The following is a 13,418-nucleotide window of genomic DNA, read 5'->3' as shown; positions in this document are numbered from 1 at the left end:
CCTTGGATACGTGCTATTAACAATAACAGGCGTTCAAAACATGCTCCATCTTGCCTCGATAATTATTTCTCTCCTTACATTATTTTCACATTATTCAAGAAGCCAAAAACCTAATTTTATCTAACGTAAACTGAAAAATTTCCTGGGGAGAGGGTCGAGCCCCCTGTGCCTCATCTTGGATACGTGCTATAATCAATAACAGGGTTACGGAACATTCTCCGTCTTGCCTCGATAATTATTTCTCTCCTTAAATTATTGTCACATTATTTTATTTCACACCACAAGAAACCAAAAACCTCATTTTATCTAGTGTAAACCTAAAACTTTCGGGGGGGGCTCGAGCCCCCTAAGCCCCCCCTCTGGATACGTGCCTGCACTCTAGGTAGTTCAAATGTGTAGGTTGGGGTATCTGGCATGTTTTGTGTTAACTTTAGGCAGTTGGACAGGTGTTTATATGTTTAAACCAAGATATTTTTTAGGTTAGGAATGCAATGACCCACAACACTAGGATGCCTTTCCATGTTTGCCTTCTATATATCCTTCATATTCTCCGATATAACATTAATTTTACCTGAGAACAAAATCTAAATAAATATGTCTTCACTTTATTCTGACATACAAATATACATGGTTGTCATTCAACTACTTCTAGCAATAAATAATACATAAGGTAACAGTGTTATTACATAATCAGATGTTATAAAGAAGAAGCTTAAAAAATATTCCTGGATTTCATACTGAAAATAGGCTTACACCTACATGTACAGTCACGGACACATCTGGGTTGTAATAATCTCATTAACTTTGAAACTTTTACAATCCAAAAGTGTCCATGATTATATAGAGCATTTCATTGTAATGTATTTATTTCCTGTTAACAATGCATCATATTAGTCATCTAATATGCCATCTAGCCAGTCTTCTAAGTCCTTGGGTTTTGCTTCATGAATAACAATATCCGAAAGAGGTTTCACAGGCTTTCCTTCTTTTATATCATCTGTCAATGAAAAATACAATGTGCACATTAATTCAAAGATTGTTTCTTAATTTTGGTACAATATATACAACATTGCAATGCAAAAAAAATTTAAAAAATGCAATAATTCAAATATGGTCAAGGAACCTTTTTTCCGGATGAATTTAAATTTGGTCCAGGGACCTTTTTTCCAGGATCAATTTAAATAGGGTCCAAGTTCCGCATACGGACCAGACGATAAACAATTATCCACTTGTGGGCATGAAAGACTAATCCAAGTGTTGGTGGCTATCTTCTAAGGAACAAGGCCATGCTTAACGTTAGAAATGGGCAAAATGCAAACGCTGCAGTCACGTTACCCCTCTCCATATAGCCCCATTCTCTCTCGTGCATTCCTTCTTTTGGTTGTAGCAGCACTGACCGACCCTCTTCTGATAACTACGTACATCCTCACGTTAACTCATCGATGGCTCCTACTGGCTGTGGTTCCTAGATCGGATGCCGGAGCAACACGTGACGGGTTTGTTTGAACTTAATGTGACGTCACACTAATATAGTCCATTGTATTATGTAACTCTTCGACAAGGGAGTCTTTGAACCTGGCCCACGAGAGAACAACAGCATTATGATTTATTTCCTTCGCTACGGTTTCTAGAACTGCAGTGTGACTTTCTACTGTAAAACGTACTCGGTGACATTTTTAGAAGGCAACTTTCAATCGGTCAACCCTGGTCCAGGAATTGTAAATAAATTCAATCCCGGACTGAGAGAGAAAATCAGCAAACTTAAATGAGTTCTAGACAGTGTAGAACCTTTTCATATTTAAAGCATTTCAATTCGGTCCAGGAACCTTTTTTCCAGATCAATATAAATACGGTCCAGGAACCTTTTTTCAGTGAAACAATAAGCAACTTGGACCGAATTTAAATTGTGCGAGAAAAAAGATTCCGTCCTGCAGCGGAACCCATTAGAATTTATGGGTTTCTGGACCTTTAACAACCCTGGATGAAGGGAGCTTTCAGAACAAAGCGACAGGCTGGATGTGTCACTCTGAATGGGCAGTTCTCTCAATACCGTGCATCGTGTCACCTCGTCTGCTGAGTTAAGTCCACTTTATTCACAATACGGCTAATTGGGACTGGACCTACAGTTTAAAGTGGGATCTGAACCACTATGTGCCTCCACCAGGTATCGAACCTGGGACTACTTGATTATGAGGCAACAACAATACCACTACGTCATCGGAGAGGCCCTCGCCTTGCCTATCTTCGCACATGCACATTGAATGTTTTGCTTTAGACTAAAGTGGCACGTGTCACTTGTCGCTTCGGTGTGACATCACCATGTCGATTGTGGCATGTTGTCTGCTGCTTGTCGCTTCAGTCTGAAAGCGCAAACAACTGGTATGCACTTAGAAGAATTCTTGCTGGTAGAAGTCAGGAGATAAAAGTATAAGAAAATGGTTTTGGTTAATAACAGTAGTAGAAATACAGTCATTACGTAAATTTGTTTTACATGGAATGTTACAAAATTATGGTATAATTATATAGATATTACAACTTGAAAATACATTTTTCAAGAAACGTCATTCGAATATTTAGAATAGGTAATAACATAATAACCCATGGGCCGACAGCCCTTGAAGGGCCTTGGCTTATCTCCTGACTGCCAGTCTCACTCCCACAATCCTACCAAGCTGTGGAGATCTTCAACCGGTAATGAGGTTACGTGGGGTCAGCATGTGAAACCCTCAGCCATTGTAGGAGATATCCGAGACCGGGTTACGCTACTCACTCATAGCTCCCCAATTGCCTCAACAGGTGGGTTGCCACCGGTTCTATACACAGGACGAAAACTCAGAGACTGAACCTAGGAGGAATCGAACCCAAAGCATAGCACCTTAGACTGCACAGCCACGGAGGAGGACATTTAGAATAGGTACACCTCCAGTTTAATAGGGAATGAGGACCTCAAGTTATCATACAGAAAGATGTTTCCTTGAGTTTCATTCTTGCAAAATGGGGTGGGGAAAAAAGGTGAAATTTCTCGCTCCTCTAGCACCTAAACGGTACATCCTAGAAGAAAAATGCATAGAACATGTTTTGTAGATAACTTTGTGTATATTAATTTTTGTCCTAACCTATGTTGCTGTAAAATGCTTTTGAAGCGAGATATTTGTGAAAAACTTATTTTGGATGCAATTTTTCAAAGATGGCTGCCAAAGCAGGAGTGGTACAGGTGTGCTAAATTATTATGATGTTAAGAACACTTTTATGAAGATAATAAAATTTGTTCCAGCTTTCCCGTAGTTTTTTCCTTAATGGACCCCAAAAGCATTCCTTGTTGACTTGCCTAAGATGCATTGTTCCAGTTCACTTTGAGTACCAGTTAACATTAAACCAAAGGCTGGAACTCCACAAATGTAGTGCAGTATATAAATGAACAGTGATCAGAACGCTACATTTTAAAAGTAGCTTCGCTACAACTACAGCTACTCTTCCAAAATGTAGCTTCGCTACAGCTACAGCTACATTTACGAAAAAGTAGCTCGCTACGCTACTCCTGTTCGCTACTCGCTACTTCGCTACTTTTTGCGCTACTTCTGCATAAAAAAACTTAAAAACAACGATATGGTTATTAAAAAAAATCCCCTACTACTGGTAAATAGATTCTGTTATTCATTATAATGATTCCAGTCATTTGATAATTTTGATAGCAATGTTACTTCAGTTACTTATTTTTACTATAGTTTTTGAGAATACCATACCTATGCAAGTGGCATATCAATTCAAATTTGATATATGAATATTGCAATTAGGGTGTTACCCAAATTACATAAGGTACTAGTTTACTATCCTTCGGACAGATTTCTACAGAAGAAACTACTTACCGTAATAAGTTCCTGTAGTATTGTCTAACATCTGGAAGGTGTTTTGTGTGATGCGGAAATTCAACCATTGACGCATAGCCCCACAAACCATTCCCGGTAAGGTTAGGTTAGGTAGGGTCACAATAGGTTACAATAGTTAAAAATTGGTTTTGAAAAAAATATGCGTATTCCCACACACCATTCTCGTATAGCCCCACGAACCATTGACACATAGCCCCACAAGCCATTTGCGGAAACGTACGTTCTTCAGTTACAAAAACACTTTTTTAAAAAAAGAAATTGATTAAAAAACGTGAATACACATTAAAAAATGATCTGCGAAGCAGATAGGTAAGTACAAATGTCAAAAATTGACAAAATTCAAAAGTTATAGGTGTCCGAAGGATAGTAAACTAGTACCTTACATAATTATTAAAATTGTACACAAATAAAATTTGGTAGAATTAAGTATTTATGTTCACATCAACATATTTTTCTTGAGAATAAATATTTCATTATCATTCTTCCTCGTTCTCACGATTACCCGAAAGTGGTAGAAAGCAACTATAGATAAGAGAATAATTAAATAAACCATTTATCCTCATTGTCATGATTGAGAGAAGTGGAAGAATAGATGAGGAGGTAAACAAAGGAAGACAAATGAATGGTGGTGGACTATATCAAAGCGTTCGAAGATTAATATGGAACAGGGATGTACCTATGAAATGCAAAAAAGTAATATGTAACACATACTATGTGCCAATAATTACGTATGGAGCAGAGACTTGGACAATGACATAGAGAGACAAAGAAAAGATGCAGGCAGTGGAGATTAATTTTTTAAGGAGTCTTGTGAGGAAGACTAGAAGGTATATAATGAGAAATGAGGAGATTTGACAGGCAGTGGGTGTAGTGAAGCTTCAGGACAGAATAGATCAGGCACAGATAAGGTGGTTCGGACACATGAAGAGGATGGATGCAGAAAGACTACCAGTAAGAGCTTACCATGCACAAGGAGTGGGAATAAAGCCAAGGGGGAGACTAAGATGTCGGTGGAAAGAGCAGATAGTGGAGAGTGTTAGGAGACAAGATTGGAACACCTTGGAAAGAGAGGAGTTGTGAAAGACCTGGGAAAAATGGAGAGGCTTGACTTCTATGCCGACCCAGCCAGAGACAGGAAACAGCGAAGGATGATGATGATGATGTCATGATTAGCAAAAGTTACAGAAAAGTGACGCAAAAGTAGGAGAAATACATAAATTTGAAAACTATGTATATTAACTAAATAAAATTGTTTTCTGCAGGAAAGTCAATAACTTGTACATACTTTTTGCAATATGATAAAATTATTGAGGAAACTGTCGTGTAAACCTGAGTGTTCTAAACATATTGTAATTTTAAAATTTGTGAACAAATACTATCTCGAAAATAACTGTAATTCCAGAAACTCGATCATTCTTGTAACAATAATTTCTTGCTGGTGAGATCTTATATACTGACGATGATCAATGCTGTTAACGTACTGAGCCATTTATTGCTGGCACTATTCCCTTGTCAGTGCAGTGGAAATTCCATCGCTCATTTTTGCACTGCAAGTTGTGTCTTACACAGCAATTAATGACATTTTGGTGTCTCTTACACCATGAATATCCAGAGGATTTGTTCCGGGGGTGACGCAAACGAGGCACTTTTTTCCAGTGGTGCAGCAAACGAGGCATGTTTCTCCCCAAAACAGCGATGCAGCTAAAAAAACGTAGCTGTTAGCAGGAATATATTCATATATGTCACTTAGTTATCTGGATATCTGAATTCTTCAGATACTAATTAAATAAATTACGCAGATAACTATAATCTACAATCTAGATAATCTGTATCTCCATGTAATAGACTGTCTTTATGAACCTCCTGCAACATTAAGGGTTATTGTCGATTTTTTCTCACACTGTTGCCACATTCAAAATTCACTTCAAAATGCCAAACTACAGGAATTTTGTAGCTTTGCTACCGCTACAACTACAATTTTCAAAATGTAGCGTCGCTATAGCTACAGCTACAAATTTTGTAGCTAGCTACAGTAGCGACGCTACAAGTAGCTCGCTACTTCTGACCACTGTAAATGAAGATAGATTAATTACATTCTCAGTGTCTTACATTGAGGGGCTCAGTGGAAAAGGACCCATGGCACAAAACATAGTTTCACAGGACAAATATTGTTAAGGTAATGTGATTCCTATAAAAGGTGATAAGACATTTGTAAATGCTTCTGTAATGAGATTAGAAGGCTTGAAGTAGAGGAATTGATGCCGGATGACATGATCTGTCGGACATGAAAAAAAACACAGTGACATTGGCACCTTTTCCGCAGAGTGCCTGAATTACATTACAAATTTAAGAATTGAAGTGCATAGAAATCCAAGCAACACAACAATCACAGTCCATTCTTGACTGTTACCTAAGAATTAGAATTACAGATGTAGGTACTATGTATTATAAACTATCATAAATTCTGCTGTACAGAAACAGGTTAATATGTAATAACAAGGTAAGTGAGTTTCCAATACCAGTTGCAGTTATAATGCTGTAAATTCATATAAAAAGTGGCAGTCAAATTATTTTGTATCCAAAGCAAACAAATCTTCAGGCATAAAGAACAGCTGGAACATATATCATGTCAGGAGCCAGCTACATGGCAGGCCTTCTAACTAAAATTAATATCTGCAATTTGCAAAGTTTCTTTACACATTATAAACTTTGAGCTAGTTGGAAACGCACACCTCTACTGCACTCACATATTTTTAATTTTGTAATTTCAGTCAGTAATCTTGTACAAAAATGTATGTAATAAAACTTAAGAATCACAAATCATGACAGTAAACACTGAAGAGGGTATACACGGTCCCACTCATTTTGGCAAAACCAAATCCTGGACTTCTGCAAGTTTTAAGTTACATTTCCAGGCAATTCTGATGTGCTTTAATGTGCTAACTGCAACGGTTTAAGTGTTTTAAGTGCATTTTCTATTCATGAGGACAAAGTGTATTCAATATTGTTAAAAATACATGAACAAGAACATTAATTCATGTTGAGTGGAATAAACAATGCGGTTGATAATATAAGACGTAAGCGAGTTACTAAAGATATATCTGCGAAACTTACTTGTAAATGTTCTATTAATTTCGGTGTCCTCTGCCACCATTTACTTGGGAACTCGATGCTTTACTGTTGGTAAGTAAGTTTTGCTGATATATCTTTGGTAACTCGCTTACGTCTTATAATAACATTACGATGCTGGTTAAGTAAAAACGTGAATTTATTTTCATTGAGAATTCTTGGCAAACTGGAAATTGGCATTGACTTTTGTAGACTTCCCTGACTTCTCTAGATTTTCCATGGTTTCCACGTCAGTGGGAAACCTGGTATTTCATTTTCCCACTAAATGTCAACTTACAATTCAGGGTCAGAAACATAGCTCCAGTTCCTTGAATTCAGTGAAGTCACATAACACTGTGCAGAATCTTTGTAAGCATTTGCGTGGGGTGAGGTGTAAAATAACAAGGGTATGGCACTGATTTTATGCAACTTGAATTGAGGCTTGTGGGCAGAATAGATCCAACAACAAACATAAGTTTAATAAGTGTAATTTACTTAAACTAGTAACTCTAATTAGACAGAATTTTATACAACAGAATTATATGTGGGGGTGCCAGCATCTGTGGTGGAGTGGTTAGCACAGCGTGTACGAAGCCAGGGGTTTGGGTTCGAATCCCAGACACGGCATGGGTATTAGTAAGTGTCCCTTCATCAATTTCATCATATCATCACTCATCCTCATCTTTGCGATTAGGCAAAAGTGGCACAAACCCATACAGCACAAATCTCCCAAGGGATATCCACAACTGAACATCTGAAACTCGACCATTTCTAGATATCTAATACATAGCCCAAGCATGTATAGAACTGGCTATCAGAACCATTGTCCAATTCTTAATATCCAATATGTCACCAGATCTTGTCTAAAACATATCCAAAACACATCCCATATCTATGAGGGTGAATCAAATATGAACGAGCCTTGTGCGGGAAAACAAAATTTATTGAAGGAAACAGAGACATTGCCACATCCTATTTTTCTACATAGTCTCCACCCTAAGTGGTACATTTTTCGCAACGTTGTGGTAGGTTCTTGATACCGTTCTCATAGAATGAAGCTGGGCGGGTAGCCAACCAGTTGCGCACAAAGGTTTCCACCTGATCGTTGGTCGCAAATCGCTCGCCCCCAAGTGCTTCTTTGAGGGGTCCGAACAGGTGAAAATCACATGGTGAAAGGTCTGGGCTGTATGGTGGATGTAGATGCGTGCATTTCCACCAGTTTCTGACGTGTAACACCTGCTGTATGGGGTATTGTCGTGGAGAAACAAGACCTGGCGGATGGGACAGCCTTGTTGTTTGCATCGATACTGCACCTTAACTTGATCCAGGAGGCCGCAGTAGTAGGGTGCGTTGATGGTCCGACGCTCGTGTAAGAAATCCACCAGTAGGATCCCCCTCCAGTCCCAAAACACCGTGGCCAACATATTCTCCACAGACAACCGAACTTTGGCCTTCACGGGGTTTCCTTCGCCTTTCCTCCTCCACTCCATGCTGGCACGCTTGGATGCTGGGGTGTAATGATGCACCCATGTCTCGTCACAGGTAACGATGCGATGCAAAAATGCTTCCCCTTCCAAGTCAAAACAAGTGTGAAGCTGGCGAGCAATGCGAACTCGGTCATCTTTTTGAGCAACATTCAGCAGCTTGGGAACCCACCGAGCTGTGATTTTGCGGAAGCCCAAGTGCTTTGTGATGATTGATTGGACACTTACATAGCTCACACCAAGTTCTGCCGCAATTTGCTTCACAGTGACTCGGCGATCCTGTTCGACAAGCTCACGAACACGAGCCATGTTGTCATTCGTCACACTGGTGCGAGGACGACGGGGGTGCACTTCATTTGCAACACGTTCACGGCTTTGCTGGAATTCCTTACACCACACCTTCACTCTTGCCCACGAGAGGGTACCATTCCCAAACTGGGCCTGCAGTCCCCGGTAAATTTCGGCCGATTTGACGTTTTCCTGGGTGAGGAACTTGATGATTATGTGTTGCGCAAAAGACACTGGCACACTCTGCTCACTCATCGTGAGAGCTACTAAACGGAGCATGCGACATGCTGGCTGTTCTGGTTCCTGACTCACGACAGCCCCACCTACCGGCCCCACATGCCCAATCACACCCTGCTACCCATTCCGACGCTTAGCCAATCAAGGCTCGTTCTTATTTGATTCACCCTCGTATTATTTCAAACGACGTTTTGGGAACAACTGACACACTTCTTCAGGTTCTTTTTCTCGGCTACCAGAAATATGTCATAGCAACGTCAAATAATGTCAAACATCAGGAAAAAAGGAAACGGTACAGTTTGGGTGAAGGCAGAATTTGGATTTTTTTTCTAAAACCTTGACTACCCCCATGTTCCCTCGTTTGTTTAAAACCATAGCTGTAAAAACTTGTAGATCTAAAAACCTATATACAATTAAAACGTTAAAAAAATGCCCGCTTGTTCACTTCCCCGTGCTGACTGTTGGTTTATTCCTCACCATATGCTGTAGATATTTGCTACACGTAAGTACAAAAGTTTTGTATTTTTGATTAATTTATTGAAATACGAATAAATCTAAATGTAAGTGTAGCAAATGAGAAAGAGACTAATAAATGTACATGTAGTAAGTGAGAAAGAGACTAATAAATGTAGGTGTAGCAAGTGAGAAGAGTCTAATGAAGGTAGGTGTAGTAAGTGAGAAAGATACTAATAAATGTAGGTGTAGCAAGTGAGAAAGAGACTAATAAATGTAGGTGTAGCAAGTGAGAAAGATACTAATAAATGTAGGTGTAGCAAGTGAGTAGAGACTAATAAATGAAGCTGTAGCAAGTAAGAAGAGACTAATAAATGTAGGTCTAGCAAGTGAGAAAGATACTAATAAATGTAGGTGTAGTAAATAAGAACGATACAATAAATGTAGGTGTAGCAAGTGAGTAATAAAGGTAGATGTAGCAAGTAAGAAGACACTAATAAATGTAGGTGTAGCAAGTGAAGAGACTAATAAATGTAGGTGTAGCAAGTTAGAAGTCCAAAAAAGGTAGGTGTAGTGAGAAAGAGACTAATAAATGTAGGTGTAGCAAGTGAGAAAGAGACTAATAAAGGTAGATGTAGCAAGTAAGAAGACACTAATAAATGTAGGTGTATTCATAATTTATAATGTGTGTGACTTACTCACTTTTATATAGATTAATTCATATTTTCAATAAATTAATCAAAAATACAAAACTTTTGTACTTACGTATAGCAAGTATCTATTATTTCAAATGACGTTTCCGGAACAACTGACACCCTTCTTCAGGTTCTTTTTCTCGGCTACCAGAAATATGTCATAGCAACGTCAAATAATGTCAAACATCAGGAAAAAAGGAAACTGTACAGTTAAGGTGAAGGCAGAATTTGGATTTTTTTTTCTAAAACCTTGACTACCCCCATGTTCCCTCGTTTGTTTAAAACCATAGCTGTAGAAACTTGTAGATCTAAAAACCTATATACAATTAAAACGTTAAAAAAATGCCCGCTTGTTCACTTCCCCGTGCTGACTGTTGGTTTATTCCTCACTATATGCTGTAGATATTTGCTACACGTAAGTACAAAAGTTTTGTATTTTTGATTAATTTATTGAAAATACGAATAAATCTAAATGTAAGTGTAGCAAGTGAGAAAGAGACTAATAAATGTAGCTGTAGTAAGTAAGATACATGGGTATGTATGTGTCTTGTGTTGTAGTTGTGCTGTCTAGTATGTTTGTTTTGTCTTGCATAGTAGTTGTGCTGTCTAATTTGTTTGTGTTTGTCTTGTGTAGTAGCTGTGATGTGTTTGTGTTTATATTGTGTTATAGTTGTGATGTGTTTGTGTGTGTCTTGTGTAGTAGTTGTGCTGTCTAATGTGTTTGTGTTCGTCTTGTGTAGTAATTGTGCTGTCTAATGTGTTTATGTTTGTCTTGTGTAGTAGTTCCTCCATTCATATTGGGGGTTAGGCGTAGAGCTGACAACTCTGCACTGTAAAAAGACATGTCAAGAATCAGCAATATAAGGCCATGGATGTTCCTAAGGTAAAATATTCCGGAGGTAAAATAGTCCCCCGTTCGGATCTCTGGGTGGGGACTACTTTGGGAGGTCCCTGGACTAAGGATAAGATCTACATTAGGAATAAGGATATTAAATTAGGCACCTGGAATGTTCTGAGCCTTTACCGGCCTGGGGCATTTCAGTGTACAGTTAATGAGATAGTTAAGTATAAATTAGATGTAGTAGCTGTCCAGGAAGTTAGGTGGCCAGGAGAAGGGAATTGTAAAACTAAAAATTATACTTTTTTCTATGGTGGTACTGAAAATCATAATTTTGGAACAGGCTTTTTCATAAATAATAGAATTATCTCGGCTCTTAAAACAGTAGAATTTATTAATGATAGGATATCATATGCAGTTTTACAGGGTAGGTGGTGTAAAACTATTTTAATAAACATACATGCACCAACGGAAGATAAAGATGATAATACTAAAGATGATTTTTATACAGAGTTAGAACAGGCCTTTGATAAATTTTCTCAGTATGATATGAAAATTCTGTTAGGTGACTGTAATGCACAGATTGGCAAAGAAGAGACATTTAAACCCACGATTGGTAAAGAAAGTCTTCATGAATTAAGTAATGATAATGGTATAAGATTTATTACTTTTGCAACCTCAAAGAATTTAATTGTGAAAAGTACCACATTTAAACATAAAGATATCCATAAACATACCTGGTCTTCTCCAGATGGTAAAACTCATAATCAGATAGATCATATTCTCATTGATAAGAGAAGGCATACTAGTATAATTGACGTTCCTACACATAGAGGTGCTGACTGTGCCAGTGACCATTATTTAGTAATTGCTAAATTAAGAGAAAGACTCTCAGTGATAAATCATAAGCAACAAAATCTAAAAGTTATAAAATTTGATACAGGAAAGTTTACTGATGAAAGAATTAAGAAAGATTACCAAATTAAACTGTGAAATAGATTTGATTTTTTGCAGGATTTAAATGATGATGAAAATATAAATGAAACAGACGTAAATAAGAATTGGGAGCACATACGTAATGCAATAGAATCAGCAGCTAAAGAAAGTATAGGATACCATAAACCGAGAAAAAGTAAGCCATGGTTTGATAATGAATGTCATAATCTAATAGAAATAAGGAATCAGGCTAGACTTAGGTGGTTAAATAACTCTGATGATACAAATCTAAACAATTATAATAGAATAAAGCGAGAAGTTAACTGCACGTTTAGAAGTAAAAAAAGAGATTACTTGAAAAGCAAAATTAACGAAATTGAAACAAACAGCAAAAATAAAAATATCAGAGATTTATATAGAGGTGTAAATGAGTTTAGAAAGGGGTGGCAACCTAAAGTAAACTTGATAAAAGAGAAAGACGGTGATTTTCTAGCTGACCCAAGCGATATTCTAAACAGATGGAAGAACTACTATAATGACCTTTTAAATGTCCATGTAGGAGATAAATCAGAAGTAAATGAAGTACACACAGCAGAACCTTTAGTTCCAGAACCTAACTTGACTGAAGTTAAAGATGCTATTAAAAGGCTAAAGAATAACAAAGCACCTGGCATTGATTTAATACCAGCTGAGTTAATTAAATATGGTGGAAATTCATTAATATGTCAAATTCATAAACTAATTTGTTTAATATGGAATAAAGAAGAAATCCCTCAACAGTGGAAAGAATCCATAATTGTTCCTGTGTTTAAAAAAGGTGATAAAATGAACTGCAATAATTACCGTGGAATTTCTCTACTCTCAACAACATATAAAATATTATCTAACATTCTTTTAACAAGACTAACCCCATATGCTAATGAAATTATAGGAGATTATCAATGTGGATTTAAACGTAACAGATCAACTACAGATCAAATTTTTCACATCAGACAGACACTTGAAAAAAAGTGGGAATATAATCAAAATGTCCATCAGCTATTCATTGATTTCAAAAAAGCATATGATTCGGTCAAAAGAGATAAATTATATAATATATTAGTAGAGTTTGGAATACCTAAGAAGCTTGTTAGTATGATAAAAATATGCACCAGTGAAACAGAAAGTAAAATTCGTGTGGGTATTAATATATCTGACAAATTTACAATTCATGATGGGTTAAAACAAGGAGATGCATTATCTCCATTGCTCTTTAATTTTGCCTTAGAATATGCTGTTAGGAAGGTAAAAGAAACTAACAAAGGACTATAATTAAATGGTGTGACTCAGTTGTTAGCATATGCAAATGATGTAGACTTACTGGGGGATGATGTGAATACAATTAAGAATAATGCTAAAATATTTTTCAAAACTGCTAAAGAGATAGGTTTGGAAGTTAACAAAGAGAAAACTAAATATATGCTTACAGGCCGAAACCAAGTGTTAGGTAATA

General features: G+C 37.2%; 1 protein-coding gene across 1 annotated transcript in view; it reads right to left on the bottom strand.

Moving 5' to 3' along the window:
- Nucleotides 1–380: 380 nt before the first annotated feature.
- Aven (Apoptosis and caspase activation inhibitor) overlaps nt 381–13,418 on the bottom strand; it is a 42,958-nt gene continuing 29,920 nt past the window's right edge. Inside the window, exon 5 of the mRNA XM_083111180.1 lies at nt 381–997. Within this exon, the coding sequence (XP_082967306.1) occupies nt 891–997 (107 nt within the window). The 3' untranslated portion in view covers nt 381–890. The remainder of the gene's footprint in view (nt 998–13,418) is intronic.

Source organism: Lepisma saccharinum, chromosome 25 (genome assembly GCF_977018435.1).
Source record: "Lepisma saccharinum chromosome 25, izLepSacc3.1, whole genome shotgun sequence".
Taxonomy (NCBI): domain Eukaryota; kingdom Metazoa; phylum Arthropoda; class Insecta; order Zygentoma; family Lepismatidae; genus Lepisma; species Lepisma saccharinum.
Note: the sequence above shows the minus strand (reverse complement) of the source record. Positions and strands in the feature narration are given on the sequence as shown.